General features: G+C 33.1%; 2 protein-coding genes across 22 annotated transcripts in view; both read left to right on the forward strand.

Moving 5' to 3' along the window:
- Art4 (arginine methyltransferase 4) overlaps positions 1-18,490 on the forward strand; it is a 39,399-nt gene extending 20,909 nt beyond the window's left edge. Inside the window, exons 8-16 of one of the 13 annotated variants that reach the window (XM_080161048.1) lie at positions 2,207-2,899; positions 9,401-9,513; positions 9,957-10,096; positions 10,327-10,874; positions 11,354-11,406; positions 12,505-12,640; positions 14,106-14,140; positions 14,579-14,952; positions 15,381-18,490. In XM_080161048.1, coding sequence (XP_080017174.1) covers positions 2,207-2,899; positions 9,401-9,513; positions 9,957-10,096; positions 10,327-10,748 — 1,368 coding nt within the window. In that variant the 3' untranslated portion in view covers positions 10,749-10,874; positions 11,354-11,406; positions 12,505-12,640; ... (1 more) ...; positions 14,579-14,952; positions 15,381-18,490. Of the gene's footprint in view, positions 1-2,206; positions 2,900-9,400; positions 9,514-9,956; positions 10,097-10,326; positions 10,875-11,353; positions 11,407-12,504; positions 12,641-14,085; positions 14,141-14,578 lie in introns of all 13 variants that reach the window. The other 12 variants (XM_080161047.1, XM_080161050.1, XM_080161049.1 and 9 more) reach the window with 12 other exon arrangements.
- The window catches only part of LOC145319155 (uncharacterized), a 52,108-nt gene continuing 51,661 nt past the window's right edge, over positions 18,434-18,880 (forward strand). For all 9 annotated transcript variants that reach the window (XM_080161037.1, XM_080161044.1, XM_080161045.1 and 6 more), the window contains exon 1: positions 18,434-18,563. In XM_080161037.1, coding sequence (XP_080017163.1) covers positions 18,525-18,563 — 39 coding nt within the window. In that variant the 5' untranslated portion in view covers positions 18,434-18,524. The remainder of the gene's footprint in view (positions 18,564-18,880) is intronic.

The raw sequence follows: 18,880 nt of genomic DNA on the forward strand, positions 1-18,880 counted from the left end.
AAAAAACACTAAATATAGGAGTTCTGAGCTTATTTCTAAAGATGTCAACCTGATTTTTTAATGAAAACTTTTTTAACATAACCGAATTAAAAAATATGAGTTCTGACCTTATTTTTAAAGATATCAATCCGATTTTTTAAAAACACTTTTTTAACATAACTGAACTTGATAACTTTTACAGAATTAATTTTGGGACTTTCCTCAGGGGTGTATATTCTGCACAAGATTTATTTTTTTCTCCCGGCTAAAATTTTTTAAAATTTCCCCCCCCCCCCCCCCTAGTTTTTTCTCACCAAGTAGGGAGAAAATGAAAAAATATTTAAAGAACTCCATATTTTATTTATTTTATCCCTCCTACCACACATTTTTTTTTTTAGTTTTTTACACCAAGGAGGGGGAAAAATGGAAAAAATGTTTTCAGTTTTCTTAATTTTTACATTTTTTTCCCTCCAACCACTTATTTTTTATTTCCCCCCCCCCCCCCCCCCCCCTGAGACGGGGATCCCATGTAGAATATACACCCCTGACTTTCCTTCTAGAAGCTAGTGGAGCAAAAGATCCCCAAAACACTAAATCTATTTTTTAATGTGAAATTTTTTCACATAAATGAACTAGGTAATCATTACAGATTTTGATTTCCTTTTAGGGTCAAATGAAAATGCGCTTGAATCCATTCACAGTCATATTATCATTTTCAAATATTATGTAGTATTCTGAAAAAAAAATTACATCAAGAGGACTAGATTAAGGTTTCATAATACTTGGTATAGAAATACTGGAAAATTGGAAAAAATTAAGTATTCAGTGTAAAAAAAGATATCTTTAAAAATAAGCACAGAACTCATATTTTTAGTGTTTTTGAGGGTCTTTTGCTCCACAAGGCCCTAGAAGGAAAGTCCCAAAATGAAATACCTAATGGTTTCTTAGTTCGGTTATGTTAAAAAAGTATTATTTTTAAAAAATCAGGTTGATATCTTTAAAAATAAGGTCAGAACTCATATTTTTAGTGTTTTTGGGGTTCTTTTGCTCCACAAGCCCATAAAAGGAAAGTCCCAAAATGAAATCTGTAATGGTTCGTTGATTCGGTTGTGTTAAAAAAGTATTATAAAAAAATCAGGTTGATATCTTTAAAAATAAGGTTAGAACTCATATTTTTAGTGTTTTAGGGGTCTTTTGCTCCACAAGCCCCTAGAAGGAAAGAGCTGAAATTCAATTTTCAAAGAAAATACGTGTATATCCAGTCATATAAGAGAGTCTACAAAAAGAATTAGGTTGATAACTTTAAAATTAAGCCTACACGGCCCTCCCAAACTTTGATACTGAATTTCATTTCCTACAAGTGTACAAACTCCCCCCCCCCCCCCCTTTAATCCTTTTTATAAATAAGGGTTAGTAAATAGCCTGAAATTTGCAAATAATCAATTCATTTAGTAGTATTTTTTGCCATTAAAAATTGAGATTTTTTGTTGGAATAAAAAATAAATAATTAGATAACTTGTTTTTCTTTGTATATCATTCTTCAGTTACCAGAAAGACATAATATAACCATCCAAAAATTATGAGAAACAAAAAAAATTCTTTTTCTCTGTCACTTTTTCAAAACTTTAGCCCTAAAAATCTTCGGTGTTAATGGAAGTAAAATAATTTTTTTTATATATGCTTGTATGGAAATGTACAGAGAACAGGATATGTGCTATTTTTGATGATACATTGAGAAATAAGGGCTGTAAACCCTAAAAGATACTTTTCTAGGGTCTTACTGTAGAAGAAAAAAAAATTGTTTTATAAGAACTGATGGCTTTTTGAACTGAAAACTGTAAGAACCATATAATTAGTGATGGCAATCCGTCGAATTTTTGGGCCGGATTCGGATTCCGGATTCATAAAGAATCCGTCAAAAAAAAGTGGTGGATTCCTTGCGGATTCCGGATTCTAGCAATATTTTAAAGGGATTTTTAAATTTTTTTAAAATTTTTTACCAGATTTTAAAAGATATTAGGTATATATAATGATGAAAATCTTTGCCTTGAAAGAAAAAACTCAAGACGCTAATTTTAGCCTACCAAATAAGAATCCGGAATCCGCTATTAAAAAACGGATTCGGATTCTATAATTGGGCGGATTCCGGATTGCGGATTCCGGATCCGGATTGCCAACCCTAATTATAATAGGTATTAAAAATCTTTTTTATTTTTTAATCATTTAGGTTGTGCTTGATGTTGGTGCTGGCAGTGGCATTCTTTCATTTTTTGCTTATCAGTCGGGAGCCGCCCGTGTCTATGCTGTAGAAGCTAGTAGTATCGCTGTGCATGCAGCTAAACTAGTGGCAGACAACCAGGCGGATGATGTCATCAAAGTAATATCTGGCAAAATTGAAGAAATTGAATTACCTGAGAAGGTTGACATTATCATCAGCGAGCCCATGGGTTATATGTTGCTCAACGAGCGTATGCTTGAAACGTTCCTACACGCCAAAAAGTTTCTCAAGCCCAATGGAAAAATGTTTCCCACCCGTGGTGATCTGCATATAGCCCCTTTTACAGACGAGGCCTTGTATATGGAACAGTTCAACAAAGTCAACTTTTGGCAACAAGAATACTTTCATGGGGTCAACCTTTGCTCCTTGCGGGCACCAGCTATGGATGAATATTTTAGACAACCTGTTGTGGACACTTTTGACATCAGCATCTGTTCAGCAAAGTCTCAGCGACATGTGATCGACTTCCAAACTGCCGACGAGACCGAGCTGCACAGAATCGAGATCCCGCTCGAGTTTCATATGCTTAATTCTGGGACTGTGCACGGATTGGCCTTTTGGTTTGACGTGGCCTTCATTGGTGCTAATACGACAGTCTGGCTGTCTACAGCTCCCACACAGCCTCTCACTCATTGGTATCAGGTAATTACATTTCTAATTGAAATACATTTGGGTGATTTTGTACTTGCAATGGGAAATAAGATAATAGAATCTACTGCAGTTCACGGTAAAATATTGCTGGTAACGAATATTGCTAAAAATCTATGAATTTAAAAGGCTGTTAGCTGCCAAACGGCTGGACGTACAGATCATGCCCTCACACTTTTTTAAGCGGCATAAGAAGGCCTACAAATAATCTGGAATAGCCATAAATCAATAATGCATAATTATCTCGCAGTGCAGAGAAATGCACGAAAAAGGCCTATTTTATTAGCTATTCCAGATTATTTGTAGGCCTTCTTATACCGCTTAAAATGGTGTGCGGATATGATCTGTACGTTCAGCCGTTTGGCAGCTAGCAGCCTTTAAAATTCATAGATTTTCAGCAATATTCGTTACCAGCAATATTTTACCGTGAACTGCAGTAGATCCAGATAATATTTTCTATTAGCTTTCTATAAACAAAGTTTTCATATCTGGTTCTAGGATGCAGTGCTGCGTGCACACTTCAGTTTTCTGCATGGCTGTTATTACAGAAATCCAAATATAGGGTACCGTGGGGTAATTGCGGTAGAGGGGGTAAATCCGGTCTCCCCAACATAGTGTAGTGGTTAGCGCACTACGCTTTGGTTGGAAGAAACCAAGTTCAAGTCCCGCCATAGACTATGCACTTGGTTGACAAATGCTGTCGCAATTTGTCAAATTCACGCAACCTTCCCTGAGATGCCCTAGGGTTGTAAGGGGGAAGATTTCTAGAAAGTTAGGATTCTATATATCAAGCAAATTATATCATGCTTTCCCCCGTCCATGCTCCTCATTCATATGAGAGCGCCATTAATTAGGGTGGCTTAATATGGAACACCTGCCAAAACTCTAGGCCAGGGTGATGTAATAATTGAGTAGCTTCCATGAGAATTGCGGGTCAGCTTATAACATATCATAGAATACACCCAGCTGTGCGCGAAGCTTACCAATCTATGATTGGCCAAAGGATTCTGTCTCCAATCTCCATGTGCATCTGAATCCTAACTTCAGAGAATCATGGCTACAAACAACAACAAAAGCAAAGTTGTAGTTTATTGCATGTACTTTCATTTGTTACTCCAGCAAATTTTTGTCAGATCACTCCTTCTATGATTTTTTTGCCCTCAAAAATGGACCAAAACATTTTTTCAAAATAGGCCGTGTTAAACTTAAAATTGTGGAAAAATGGTAAGTCCTAGCGACCTCAGGGTTTTTGTAAATGAAAACTATTGCCTACAGTTATCGTTTGCAAAGTGGGGATATTCCGGTCAGCATTTTTAGTAGCGAAGCTACTCTATAATTCACTTTGTCCGTCCGTCCGTCAGTCAGTCAGTCCGTAACGCTATGGGGGAAATGGGATTTACTCAGCTCCTGTAAAAGAAAGAATGCTGAAATTTTTTGACAACATTCCCATCAATAAGGAGCACAATTAAGTATGAAACATCGATGGGGGTAGGACCGCTTTTTAGCAGGTTTTAGGCTATTTTTGTATTTTCACATTTTTCTCAATATCTTCTGTGTTTATTGTTCGATTTTCAAAATTTTTTCAGTTATAGATATCTAAATTAAATTTTCAGTCCTTTAAAGAAACTAACTATGACGGTTAGACTGCCTTTAAGCAGGTTTTAGGCTATTTTTGTATTTTTCACATTTTTCTCCATATCTTTGGTGTTTATGGTCCGATTTCGAAAAAATTTTTCAGTTATACATATCATAATTAAATTTCCTGTTGTTTAAATTTTTATTTTTTAAATTTTTCCATATCTTTGATGTATATAGTCCAAGTTAAGGATTTAAATATTATATTTCCTGTCATTTTAAGAAAACAAGCATGGCGGTCAGACTGCTTTTTAGCAGGTTTTTGCTATTTTTATATGTTTTACATATTTCCTCATTTCCTTGGTGTTTTTGGTCCAATTTTAAAACTTTTTTGGGATATCAGTATCAAAATAATTTTTCCCATTGTTATGAGCATCTTTTATGTTATTTACTTTGATTGTCATCATTATACAAAATAAAACAGGGTTTCGTGTTTAGTTTTTCCAATAAATCAATTAATAAATACACTTTAAATCTAATTGTGCGTATTACCATCTATGATTTTATTTTTTATGCTTCGCTACTTATGGATGTTGTCATCCTTGTTTTTGTGTAAGAGGGTGTTTGCGATTTTTAAGCGGTTTGGATTTTTTTATGTCAAATCGGCTAGGATTAAGCTAGAAAGGTGTTTAATTAGGGTGTCTAATGTTAAATGTTAATGTCGTGTGGGTGAGTTGCACCTGGACTGAACAGTCAACTTGTCAACTCAAGGCCAGACTCTTGGTGCTTCACCTCATACCCTTGGTACAGTACATTACAGACAACCAACCCTTTGATTGCACGATCTTTGTCTGGAGATCCTAACTGTGCTAGTAGTAAGTTGCGACTGTTTGGGGCTAAGGCATTCCCCCTACTCAAACTCTTTGATGTCCTGTGCCGAACGGAGCAGGTAGGTACCATTTTTAACGTCTTTGGTATGACGCGGATTCAAGTTTGCATCCTTCCCATCATTTCCCCTGACACTTTTAATTAGGGCTTGTGGGTAATTAACACTTCAACCTTATGGATGGCGAGTTAAGGTTTCGTGATTTTTGTCACGATATTATTGCAACTTTTAATGCAACCAAGGCACAGGAAGTGGCACTGTTTTAACAACGACACAATGAAGTCACATCAAATCCTAGGGACTTTTCAGTCAACCTAGTAATCAAGGATGACAACCAGTAGATGAACTAACAAACGCCACTAACACACTAGATAGCTACTACACAATGCTAGTCCACAGGGACTTTTCAGTCAACCTATGACTGAGCAAAGTTTTTCGATCACTAATGTACCTTGCCAAGGACCACCCATGCATACCTGATTTAGGGCTAAGGATCCCCCCCTACTCTTACTCCAAATCTCTAACGCCTGAAAGAGCAGCAGTAGGTACTAATTTTTACATCTTTAGTATTGATGCGGCCTGGGGACTCGAACTCGACACCTCCCCAACAGATAAGCGGACGTTAAACCACTGAGCCATATCTGCAGGAATTAGGGTGTCTATAGAAAGCTCTTTGCATGCCCTAACAAAAACCTCTACAGGATATGGGTTCTATCTCCAATATTTAAAGTACATATTTAAGATTTTGTATTTTTCAAAATTCCTGTTGCATAAAATATGTTGAAATATTAGAGTTAGACCCATATCATCTCGAGTTTATTGTCAGGCATGTAATTCTGCACCTTAACCACCCTTGTTGTAGGTCAATCCTAGCCAATTTGAGACAAGAAAAAATGTATCGAGAACTGCTATCAAAACTGGCAGGATTTTTTAAATTAAAAAATTTTGGGGTAAAAATCACTTTTTTCACAAAATTCCAAGACCTGCGAATCAGAAATTGCCTCTAATTTATGTATAAAGCTTAAAAAAATATAATCATAAAATAAAAAGTAGGATTTTTAGTAGCGAAGCTACTCTATAATTCGAAATGTCTGTCCATCTGAGATAGAATAGGGGAAACATGATTTTCTCTGCTCCTGTTTAAGATAGAAGGCTGAAATTTCTTGTCAACATTCCCAGTAATATGGAGCATAATTAAGTATAAAACTTAAATGCCAGTCAGACCCCTCTTTAGCAGGTTTTAGGCTAATTTTTATATTTTTGTAATTTTTCTTCATATCTTTGGTGTTTATGGTTCGATATGGTAGTGCGAATGGGGCACTTGTTCTAAATCTGCGGTATAAAGATCGCTCTTCTATGAGTACTACTAAAATCCTACTTTTACTGCAATACACATAGACATTCTCAAAGTCGGCTTGTCAGTGAAGAATGCTTTTCCTTTTATTCCCACAAGTATAATATGAATTTGGTTGAACCCGTGGCTGTTCAACAAATACCCATGCACGGTAATATATTGCTTTAAATTAAGAATAAATGGCTGGTTATGATGTTTGATCTATATCATATAAGTATATCAAGTACATAAGAAGGAAGATGGTTTTATAAAGTGTATTTATATTACAAGTGAATCAGTTAAGTATGAAAGATACAGGATAGGAGATAATAAACATAAGTAGTGTAGGACGGGAGAGTGCTTTAAGGCCAAAGCATCTAATTGTGCATAGTGTTAGACCTCTAACATAAGACCTAGGCACAATTCATGCTAAGTACTAAGGAACCTAAAGGGGACTATCCACGAACAGGAGCAAGTGATTCTAAGCACCTTCCAGCATTGATCCATAGTATTTTTTAGTGAATATAATAGGTTTATGTTTAATATTCGGTTTATTGACTAAAAATTATGCTTCACCATGGTTTTATATGAAAAAAAATTTGAAATGTAAACTATTTTTTGATTCAATATCATCAAATGCTTTGTTAAGTTCAAATGACAAAATAAAATAAAAGCATCAAATGCTGTAAATTGTAAAAGTACATTAATTACCTAAACTGTTTAAAATGTAATATTACAAGCTACCAACCCTTCTTCTAAATATACATTTTTAATCAAAATAATATACTTTTGTGTCTAAGCTTTTAACAACAGTTTGAACTCAACAAAACATTTAATGATAGTGCACTGGAAAATAGTTTACATTTCAAAGTTTTTTCCATATAATACTATGGTGAAACATAATTTTTAGTCGATAAACCAAATATTAAACATAAACTTAATATATTAACTAAAAAAATGCTATGGATCAAAGCTGGAAGTTGCTAAGAATCACTTGCTCTTGTTCATGGATAGTCCCCTTTAAACTACAATGCATGCTAAATTAACTAAGATTATTACCTTTAAGCCAGGAGAAGAACTTAATAGTTCAAGAGTTAATGAATAACTGACTGATTTTAAGAGGTGCAAGTTATAAAGACAACTATTTACCAGGATCTAGTCCTTGTCTGTTTAATAAGGTGTTTGTATGTTAAACTTGTGACGTAAATGTAGCTATGGCTGTAGGTATACTTAGTTTTACATAATGGTTACATGATTACTTTAACAATAGATATAATGTTTTATATAAGCATATAACAATATTCAATCACATATAGATTACCATGGATAGGCTAGTATTACCCATATATAATGTTATATTGGTAATAATAGGCTTGAAAATGCATAAAAGCACATTAAAACTGCCTGAGGGCTGACCATATTATCTGTCTTATGCCCTGTAGTGCGCGAGATAATTGCTATAAACTGTCAATCAATATTTAGACTAAAGTATATTGTGTTAATTTTATAGAGGGTATAAATAAAGTGAACTAGATGCGAAGCATTTCTATAAGAATCTTGTCTGTACGTTCAAAGAACTTTGAAATTTTGATGTCGCATCTCCAGATATTCAAAATTTTTTCAGTTTGAGATATTAAAATTAAATTTCCCGTCAATTAAAGAAAACAACCATGACGGTTCGACTACCTTTTTGCAGGTTTTAGGCTATTTTATATTTTTGACATTTTTCTCTATATCTTTGGTGTTTATGGTGCAATTTTCACATTTTTTTCAGTTATATGTATCAAAATTAAATTTCCTGTACTTTTATGAAAACAAACAAGGCAGTCAGACTGTCTTTCAGCAGGTTTTGGGCTATTTTTATATGTTATACATATTTCTCCATATCTTCGTTGTTTTTGGTACAATTTTCAAACTTTTTGGGATATCCGTATCAAAATAATTTTTCCCATTGTTATGAGCATCTTTTATGTCGTCATCATACAAAATAAAAAAAGGTTTTCTCCGATTAATCTATTCTTGATTTTAAAAATACACTTTAAATCTACTTGTACACATTCCCATCTACGATTTTTGTGCTTCGCTACTTATGGATGTTGTCATCCTTGTTAAAAAAGTTTACATGAAAAAAATGATGTTTTTTTTGCGATTCGACCGACTTTTTTCAAGTGCGGAAAAAGTGGTCAAAAAATTGTCCGATCTGCATGCGACTAGTACCGTTAGAAAGCTAATGCCCTCAGCTTTCTCCTCTAGTTTAAAATGTTTTTAAAAAATTAAGGGGGTGTACCACCCACCTCCCCCCCCCCAAGTCAAATTACCGGAATTACCCCACGCGTCAGGTAATTCCGGTATAGGCCACCCGCCGCCCTTTAGACCGATTTTTGACTGACTTCTAGTTGCGAGATCTTAATGGGACCAAGACAGGCTTCTTCGTTATTGCCATATCATTCATTTGCGATAAAAAAAAACGGGAAAACGTTTTGGGAAGTATGTTTTATTTTAGGTTGAAGCAAAAAAGTGACCGGAATAACCCCACGGTACCCTAATCGTTTTTAGAATATTATTATATCATCTTCTGAACACAATGTTTTGAGGTTCTATACGCTGCTAACGCCGAAACTTTAAAGTAATCATTTTAGTTAGAATATTTTCTGTCCTTTTTTAAAATTTGTACGACTATTTAATTTTTAACTTATCTTAGGTACGCTGCATGCTGTCCAAGCCTATTTTTGCCAAGCAGGGTCAACTTCTGACTGGGCGTGTTCTTATGGTTGCAAATGCCAAGCAGAGCTATGATCTTACTATCGAGTGCAGGTAAGGGTTTTACAAATGCTGGATTTAAATATATCTATTTTTTTCAAGCACAAAATTAGATAGAAAAATTATTGGGGGGTCAGATATGCCCCGTTTTATAACTAAATCTAAAGCACATAGGAACATATCAAAAATGAATTGGCCCTAGGCCTGTGTTATTTGACGTGGTATTTGTTACAGTAAGATCTGACGTTCAAGTATCTTCAACCGTTTGTTTGCTATTTTACGCCAAATCAGATTGTTAACCCACAGTTCCACATTGTAACTCATTAAAGCTAATCTTGAACCGCCATTTTAGTTGAATTCCTTTATTTTTTATGAAAGTAATAAGTTCTGTCAGTAAGTTTGTTTGAAAAGAAATCTTGAACTGTTTAGTATTGGCCAATGTCCATGAACGCATGAAAAAGTATAATATAAAACTATATTGTAAACTCTTTCTGTAGAATCGAAGGAACTGCAACAAGTTCTACCAACACACTGGACCTGAAGAACCCATATTTCCGTTACACTGGTGTAGCCCCCGCCGCACCGCCTGGTGGCCTTACCACCTCCCCAAGTGAGGAGTATTGGCAGCAAGTAGATTTGCAGGAATGAATATAAAAACTATGGATTAAAAAAGTCTCAAAGACAGCAAATTAATTTTATTCGTTATCAAAGTGCAAGAGAATTCTTATCAATGAATGAACATACTAAATCTACCCTTGTAATTATTATCCTTTCTTCAATGGACAAAAAGAACCTTAATTATGAAGAAATAAAATTGCAATTTATCCTTTAAAATTGTTGTCGGTCCATGCATATTATATTGATTACTGCAGGGTGCCCGCCAAGCTGTTAATCTTGTCAACGGTGTCATTGTTGATGGTTTAGGTCATGTCAGCCTGGATTCTGGCCCTACAAATGCTGGAGGTCTTATGGCGTCCACTCAACAGCCCAACATCCATCAAGGTTCAATACCTGCAACTGGAAGACGTGACAAAGGATCTGGTTCAGTAACAAGTAGTTCCAGCTCACAGTCTCCTTCATCCTTCCCTCCATCCTCATCTGCAACTTCATTGCCTTTTAACCAATTAATAGGCGGCGCCATCAGTCCAAGCCTTTTAAATACTGCAAGTGGTGGAAATAAGCCTTTGAGTAGTAGCTCTGTCGGTGGTAGCAATCAGGGCTATCCCGTGATTGGCGATTATGCTATGCTGGATAATCTGAGGAATATCTCGTCTCCACCTTCATCTTAAATCGATAAAATCCAAAAGTTGTTTGGATAAAATTGATCTAAAACCGTATACATATACAATTAAATAGTTTTCTGTAGTATTTCAAAACTAAATACTTTTTCTTATTCACATACTCAATAAGGGAGGGTGGGGGGGAGTTTTGACGCATTTGCGTAAACAGTGAGTATGGGCTTTATTTTTGAACTGTTATAAGGGATAAAAATTCTTATATGATAATTTTCCCAAAGTTTTAAGATTTTTTAAATAAGCCTCCAGGATCAGGAGCTGCAGGCTTCCAGGTGGTCTCTGTACAGGTAAAAAATTTTTAAAAATTCTTAAGAGTCAAAGGTCAACTTATCAAACCAAATATGCATCTGTTTGAATGTTATTCACATATTTAAAGAAAAAATATCCATTTTTTGTTTCATAAGGTGACCTCTAACTCTTAAATTTTTAAAAAATCTTTACTTAAGCTTGTGGAGGGCCGAGGCCTATCCAAAAAAATTTGAAACCTGTGAAAATTTATCATATAAGAATGATTTTATCCATAATAACCTATCCTGTCTGTCCAAAGATAAGGCCTATACTCACTGTTTACACAAATGTGTCAAAACTCCCCCCCCTAGCATCACATATGAAAGCTTAAGTGTGTGATATTTGTATTTATATGTTCTCAATGGTTCCATTGGAATTCAGCCCACACGGGATTCAACCCACGGAATTCAGTCTAGCGGGATTCAACCCAACGGTATTCAGCCCACACGGGATTCAACCCACGGTATTCAGCCCACATGGGATTCAACCCATGGTATTCAGTCCATACGGGACTCAACCGACGGAATTCAGTCCATACGGGACTCAACCCACGTAATTCAGTCCATACGGGACTCAACCCACGTAATTCAGTCCATACGGGACTCATTCCACGGAATTTAGTCCACACGGGTTTCAACCCATTATATATGTAAAATTACCAGTTCGAAAAAAAATATTTTTTTTAAAATTTGAGAACAAAATTTTTAGAAATTTTTTTTAAAAAGTTTATGTAATTTTTTTCTGTAGAAATTATTTTATAAAATATGATTTATAAAAAAATTTTAGAAAAAGGATTATTTTCTAAAAATTTGTTTCTCAAATTTGAAAAAAACTTATTTGGTTTTAAAACTGAGAATTTTATATATATAATTGGGTTGAATTCCGTGTGGACTAAATTCTCAGTTTTAAAAACAAATAATTTTTTTTTCAAATTTGAGAAACAAATTTTTAGAAAATAATTCTTTTTTTCTCAAATTTTTTATAAAGCATATTTTATCAAATAATTTCTACAGTAAAAAAAATTTTACTTAAACTTTTTTCAAAACTTTTTTTTAAATTTTGTAAAAATTTAGTTCTCAAATTTAAAAAAAATAAATTTTTTAATACTGGTAATTTTAGATATAAAATGGGTTGAATCCCGTGTGGACTGAATTCTATGGGTTGAGTCCCGTATGGACTGAATTCCGTGGGTTGAGTTCCGTATCGACTGATTTCCGAGGGTTGAGTCCCGTATGAATTGAATTCCGTGGGTTGAGTTCCGTATGGACTGAATTCCGTGGATTGAGTCCCGTATGGAATGAATTCCATGGGTTGAGTCCCATGTGGGCTGAATTCCGGGTGGGCTGAATATTGTGGGTTGAATCCCGTGTGGGCTGAATACCATTGGGTTGAATCCCGCTGGGCTGAATTCCGTGGGTTGAATCCCGTGTGGACTGAATTCCAATGGAACCGTTCTCGATAGTATATCGGTGATTTTAAACAGTATTAGGGATCCTATTTTCATATTTAAAATATGAAATTATGGATTATTTAAAACGTTTATATAATAATCTACCTTTTTATTATACAAAGATAACATGAACATTGAACAATAATAGGTACTTAGATTAAATAGTAAACAAAATTTTCTTTTTATCGACTAAAATATTATTCCATGCCTTTATTATGAAACTTTAGATAAATACCTGGTTATTAAAAAGATTTTATATATTATATCTTGATACTACCCTGTAATCAAAATTATCCATATTGATATTGTTCTTCCCGAATCCGATGTTTATAATGATACGAGAGACGAAAGAATTATTGTCAAAAGAAATTAATGGTTTCTTGTCTAAGAATAAATTAACAATATATCAGGTGTTTATGTTCCAACAAAGTTTAATTTATTTCCCTCTTCTTCACTCCATTTTCTCTTAATTTATGTCAAAAGAATAGGTAGGTTATATATAGATTTTTGAATTTCTTACAAAATGGCCTAATTAGAATGATTTAAAATTAAACGGTTAAAAATATAGTTCCTCGTATTGCATTCAACAAGTGATTATTAATAATACATAATATTTTACTATTTAAATTGAAGAATTTGACAGGTAGTTATTAATATAATCAAACAAAGAAAGAACACCGATCTGGACGTTTTTGTAGTAACACAATTAAACCAACAATTTATGGTTGTGTTTGTTGTCAATTGTTCGCTGAAGTTGTAAGTGTTGAATGAAAACTACCACTAATACTATTATGTTTATTTGGTTGAATAAGACGCATTTAAAGTTGCTTTTATAACAAAAGTATAAGTTAGGTTTTGTAAACTACTTTGTAGAATATTTTAATTTTTAAAGGGGGGTTTTAATGCAACCATCTCGTAATCAGTGAGCAAATGGCACTTAGAATTCGAATTTTGATCTGGAATTTTGCATGAGTAATCCTTGGTAGGTCTATTTTCCCTAAATTGAGCAAAAAGTTGGAATAGTAACGGCTAACGGCTGGCGGCTCAGCAGTTTAGCCATTTTTATAACTTTTTTCAAGGGAAATTATCACGAATCCTATCTCCACATAATACTCTATGCTGCTCCAAAACGTTTTCAAACAATTCTAGCCGCTAGTTGCTGGTACTATAAATCTAAAAATGTTTTTTTGTATCATTTCACAATTTAAAGCAAAAATATGTTTGAAAAAGTTGATTTCTATATAACTTATGGCAGATTTGCCTTAAAAATAGCCAAAAAAAACGGCTAAACGGCTGAGCCGTTAGCCGTTACTTTTTCAACTTTTTGTTCGATTTAGGGAAAATAGACCTACAAAGGATTACTCATGCAAAATTTCAGATCGAAATTCGAATTGTAAGTGCCATTTGCTCACTGATTACGAGATGGTTGCATTAACCCCCCCCCCCCCCTTATATGCTGTTAAAATGCAAATAATATCATATAAAGAAAACTGTCTTTTTAATTTGACTTGCTTGGATCCTTAACTTAGGTTCAAATGCAATTCGTGGAACTATACCATTAAACTTTTTAAATTTTTTTTTCTTCAAATTAAGTACCTATTTACATACCTGAGATAGTTTTTTTTCTGTATTTCTTTGTGAATTTTTGGTAATGTATTCTTTATTCTATAATTATGTGAAGCAAAGCGTGTTCTATAAAGCTACTCTTCCTTATTATATCTCTAACTAACTATACCTAATTTATCTGCATTTTATGTCCATCTTTTTGCATGGTGCACTGTGCACAAAATTTGAGCTACGCTCAGCTTATATATTCAGTAAACTTTATTAATATTTTTTTTCATATTTTTCTCCTTTAACATATTTTTCACACCCCTCCCTCCTCCATATTACCTGGAATTTCAGATTTTGAAAACTTTGCAGTGCTGATGTCGCAATTTTGCATTACAGAAAAAATAATTAGTATGGGTCATTTTTTTGCATAAATCAAGGACATATTGACTGGGGGTCAAAATTGTATAAATATTTTTTCAGTGCGGGACGATTTTCTGTCTATGTGTGTTATGACCGTTTTCGGTTTTGTAAGATTTTCATTTGTTTATTATCTACATGCTCTGTTTATCGAAACAATGTTTAAATTAAATATGAATTTGAGATTACATAACAATATAACTGGATTTAAATCTAATAATATTTCATAACGATTTAGAAATTTAAAAATACTTTTTTTCTAGTATAGGTAAAGTAAAAATGTTTTAATAATAGTTATATTATTACAACAATGGGAGGTGAAATATGGAATATCTTTTGATTTGTATAGTTTCCTCTCATACTTTTTTGTTTGTTCACATTGAACATTAACCTTCCTTATGTAAAAGTTAGCGTCTGTAAGGTGTACCAATTTTATTTGTAAATCTAAGATTAAATATGTCTTCAAACATTTGGAATGAAAGAACTAGGGTTGGCAATCCGAATCTGAGATCCGGAATCCGCCCAATTTTTAATCAATTTTGGAATCTGAATCTGGAATCCGATTTTTAATAGATTAATTGGTAGGCTGAAATTAGCGTCTTGAGTTTTTTCTTTCAACTCCCCCTTTTTGAAGGCAAAGATTATCATCATTAGGTATATATAAAATCTTTTAAAACCTGGTTCGATACTCGGAAGAAAATTATAGAGAACACCAAGAACATTAATTTTTAGGACATACCAATGTAGCTCTTAAATTTTTTAATTTTTTCAAAAAGCCTTATAATATATTGCTAGAATCCGAATCCGGAATCCGCTAAAAATAAGAATCCGGAATCCGCGGGAATCCGCCATTTTTTGGACGGATTCTTGTAAGAATCCGAATCCGGTCCAAATATTGGACGGATTGCCATCCCTAGAAAGAACTAGCATACAGTGATATTAAAGCTGGATTATAAATATTGATTTTGCGTCCACATAAACCGCTGGAATCAACAGTCTAGCTGCCCATTATTAAACAAGGTCAAATAATTTACTTAAAGCTTCACAAGTTCTGCTTGGATATCCTTGTATACTTTGTATACGCGTTTAACTTTCACAAACTAAGCTGGATTTTTTACTAGCATGGCTACTCTTTAATTTACTGTGTCTGTCAGTCCGTAACGTAATGGGGGAATTACGATTTTCTCTGCTGTTATTAAAAAAAGACAGCTGATTTTTGTGAAGATTTTTTATACCAATTAAAATCCAGTATGTAATTTACATTTTATGTCGTGATTTCAACAAATCTTGTCCGTATTTTTACCCAAAATTTTTTGTAAGTACGCTACTCATGGATGTTGTCATTCTTATTAAAATCTAAATGACTTACCTAGTTTAATAGTCATCATTTTAATTCAATGTTAATGGGTGTCCTAAAATATAAGGAAACCTCATAGTTAACGAATTTAAAATGCTGCTGCTCAAATAATTATAAGATGTTTTAGTTGTGATCAATAATAGATATATCGTATTTACCCACAAAATATTAAAATTTTAAATAGTGCATACATAAAAATATGTTTGAAATGCAAATAGTTTAGAAATTGCCTCCTTATGCTAAAAACATCACAATGCCTGGTGAACTTACCAATATATTAGGAATTTTGTAAAATATAGTTTTTCTGAACTGTTTCTGGTTAAATTGAGGATATTACATCAACTAAATCCCCCCTTATTCTATTTCTACAGTTCAATTTTTAATATGAATTTGATATATTTTCTAGAATTCTCCCAGCTAAATATTTTAAGCAATCATAGATTGATGACAAATAAAAAAAAGTGGGAAACATTCTATGACAAGATCCTGTACATTTAGAAACATCCTAGACAGCTAGAAACCCAATTTTAGCATTTTATAAATAAATATAAGAAGTTCAATGGATGATAAATCTGGTGCATTATTTGCCAAATGTACCACTTTTCTGCACTACCTCTCTGATTTTGTTAATACTCTATATTTTGGTCCGTTGGGTGATTCAAGGATGCTGGATGGCCAAAAAAAAGTTTCAGAGTCCCTGGATGTATAGATATCTAGCTATCTATGAAGGTAGGTAGGGTGAGGTGGGTCTAAACCAGTATTTTTATTGTTTATTTTGAAAAAAAAATGGGGTAAATATTAATAATTTCAAATGAAACCAAGACCATTAGAAAGCTTACGGAAAAGACTATCAGGTCCTAAAAAGACGTTATCCTAGGACTTTTAGAAGTTTGTCATAATTGGACTCAAAGAAATTACCGACTTTTTCCCCATGGTGGGGCTAATCCGGTAACGTCTTTTCAACCTAAAAAAAATCGATGAAAAATGGCCAAACGGCCAGTCAAACATAAATAATCATAATAAGTATGGGTTATAGGGAATATCCACAAAATTTTCATAAAGATCGGACTATTTTTTCTATGTATAAAATTTTTTTTTTAAAAGGCGATAAATTTCGATTTTTTTCTCACAAATATTTTCTTTAAAAATAAAATTCAATTTTTTTTTATAAAAAAAAATTTGTTCTATTCACATTTTGGCCAAATTCTTAATCTTAATCTTAATTTTAGTAAATTTAGATTTTACCAAAGAAAACCTGAAAATTGATCTTAAATATCTAAAATACTTTTATTTAGGCATTTTAATTTACTAAATTTCATGTTAAGTAAAATTTTTTGTATATCCAACCGATTTTTGTCTAAAGGAATTTCAAATGCACATGATTTATGTTTCTTTGGCGGTGAATAACGGCAAAACGGTTCGGTTTTTGCATAAATAACAAATGATATGTCTTGAAAAGTTCTACAAAACTGAAGAAAAAGTCTATGGCCCTAAAACGACTCCTTCCCCCTAAAAAGGGCAAAAACAATCATTTTTAAAAACATGCACAGGGTGTCCCAAAAGTGTAAAAATTTGTAAAATAGGCAAATATTATTGTCATTAGTCAAAAGCTGTATCTATATGACAGTTTTAAGTAACTTAAAAATAGAAGAAAAAAAATTTTAAAAAGAAAAAAAATCCAAAAAATAGGAAAATATTGATCTGGTCAGAAAACACTTTGGCCAAACATACTAAGACACATATTAGAGTAATTTGCAAAAAATAGGTAGGTAGCCAATTTGGACCAAGTTTTAGCTCTACAGACGCAAAAATCACATTTACAGGGTGTCCAAAAGTAAAATTTGACAACCTTACAGTACCGGGTGGTTTAAACCGATATATACCACATATGTCCAAAGATAAAACACAGGATTTAAGCCAAAAAAAATAATTTGTTTTCGGATAGGTATTTTGGGTACTATGCTAGATATCCAAAATACACTTTTTGTTGGACACCCTGTAAAATTAGAGTTTTGGCCAAAATAGCATCATGTGCGCTTTTTAAATGAATAAACGATCATTTTGATGTATAAAATGTATAGGTTGGATGTAAGACTGATGAGAAAATTAATTTTTAAAATTGTGAAAAAATGGGTGTTTTTTAAATTTTTGTTACCTACCTTCATAGATAGCTAGATATCTAGACATCCAAGGACTCTGAAACTTTTTTTGGCCATCCAGCATCCTTGAATCACCCAACGGACCAAAATATAGAGTATTAACAAAATTGAAGAGGTAGTGCAGAAAAGTGGTACATTTGGCAAATAATGCACCATCTCAAAACTCTAGTGTTTTGACTGTAAAAATACTGTAATTTATCGCTATTTGTTTTATAATTTATTTACATCAAACTCGTTTACAATTCTATTATCAAAGGGAACAATCCTAGCACAGTTCTACAACATCTTATAATAAAAAGAATTCTAGGATGGATCTGAATACCTAATCTAAACATTTTCTTATATAGATTTTGTTCCATTAAAAATATTTTTTCAAGCCAGTCGCCTTTATATTAAAGATACCTAGTTAAAACTCTGATTTTATTAAATCACCATTATATATTCATTAATAATTTATTTTTTGTCTTTTTTACACTTTTAAAACTTCTACTTTATAATACGTTACTTTAAGTTTCAGAAAGAAAGAAATATAATACAAACAGAAGATGTGGCATGAACAGAGGAGAGAAGAACGGAGAATAAAGGTAATAATACCATTCATTTTGAATTATTATTAATTTATTTGTGTTAGAAGGTAGTTTTCTTTTCAGAATTAGGCTGTTTATTGTTTACTAAGATAATATATATTATTTATAGTCCTTCTTTTTTTAAGGTTTCTTATGCATAAACGAGAGTGATTTAAAGCACCTTCCAGCAGTGATTCTAAATATTTTTTTTTTTTGTTTGTGAATATACTAGGGTTATGTTTGATAGCGTTATACCATTACCTCGTAAGGGCGGGATTCTCCTTCGATTTAAGTGATCATCTAGAGAATCCGGAGCATCATCCGCGTGTAATGGG

The sequence above is a fragment of the Acartia tonsa genome, chromosome 5 (assembly GCF_053477335.1).
Source record: "Acartia tonsa isolate MP-2025a chromosome 5, ASM5347733v1, whole genome shotgun sequence".
NCBI classification, from domain to species: domain Eukaryota; kingdom Metazoa; phylum Arthropoda; class Copepoda; order Calanoida; family Acartiidae; genus Acartia; species Acartia tonsa.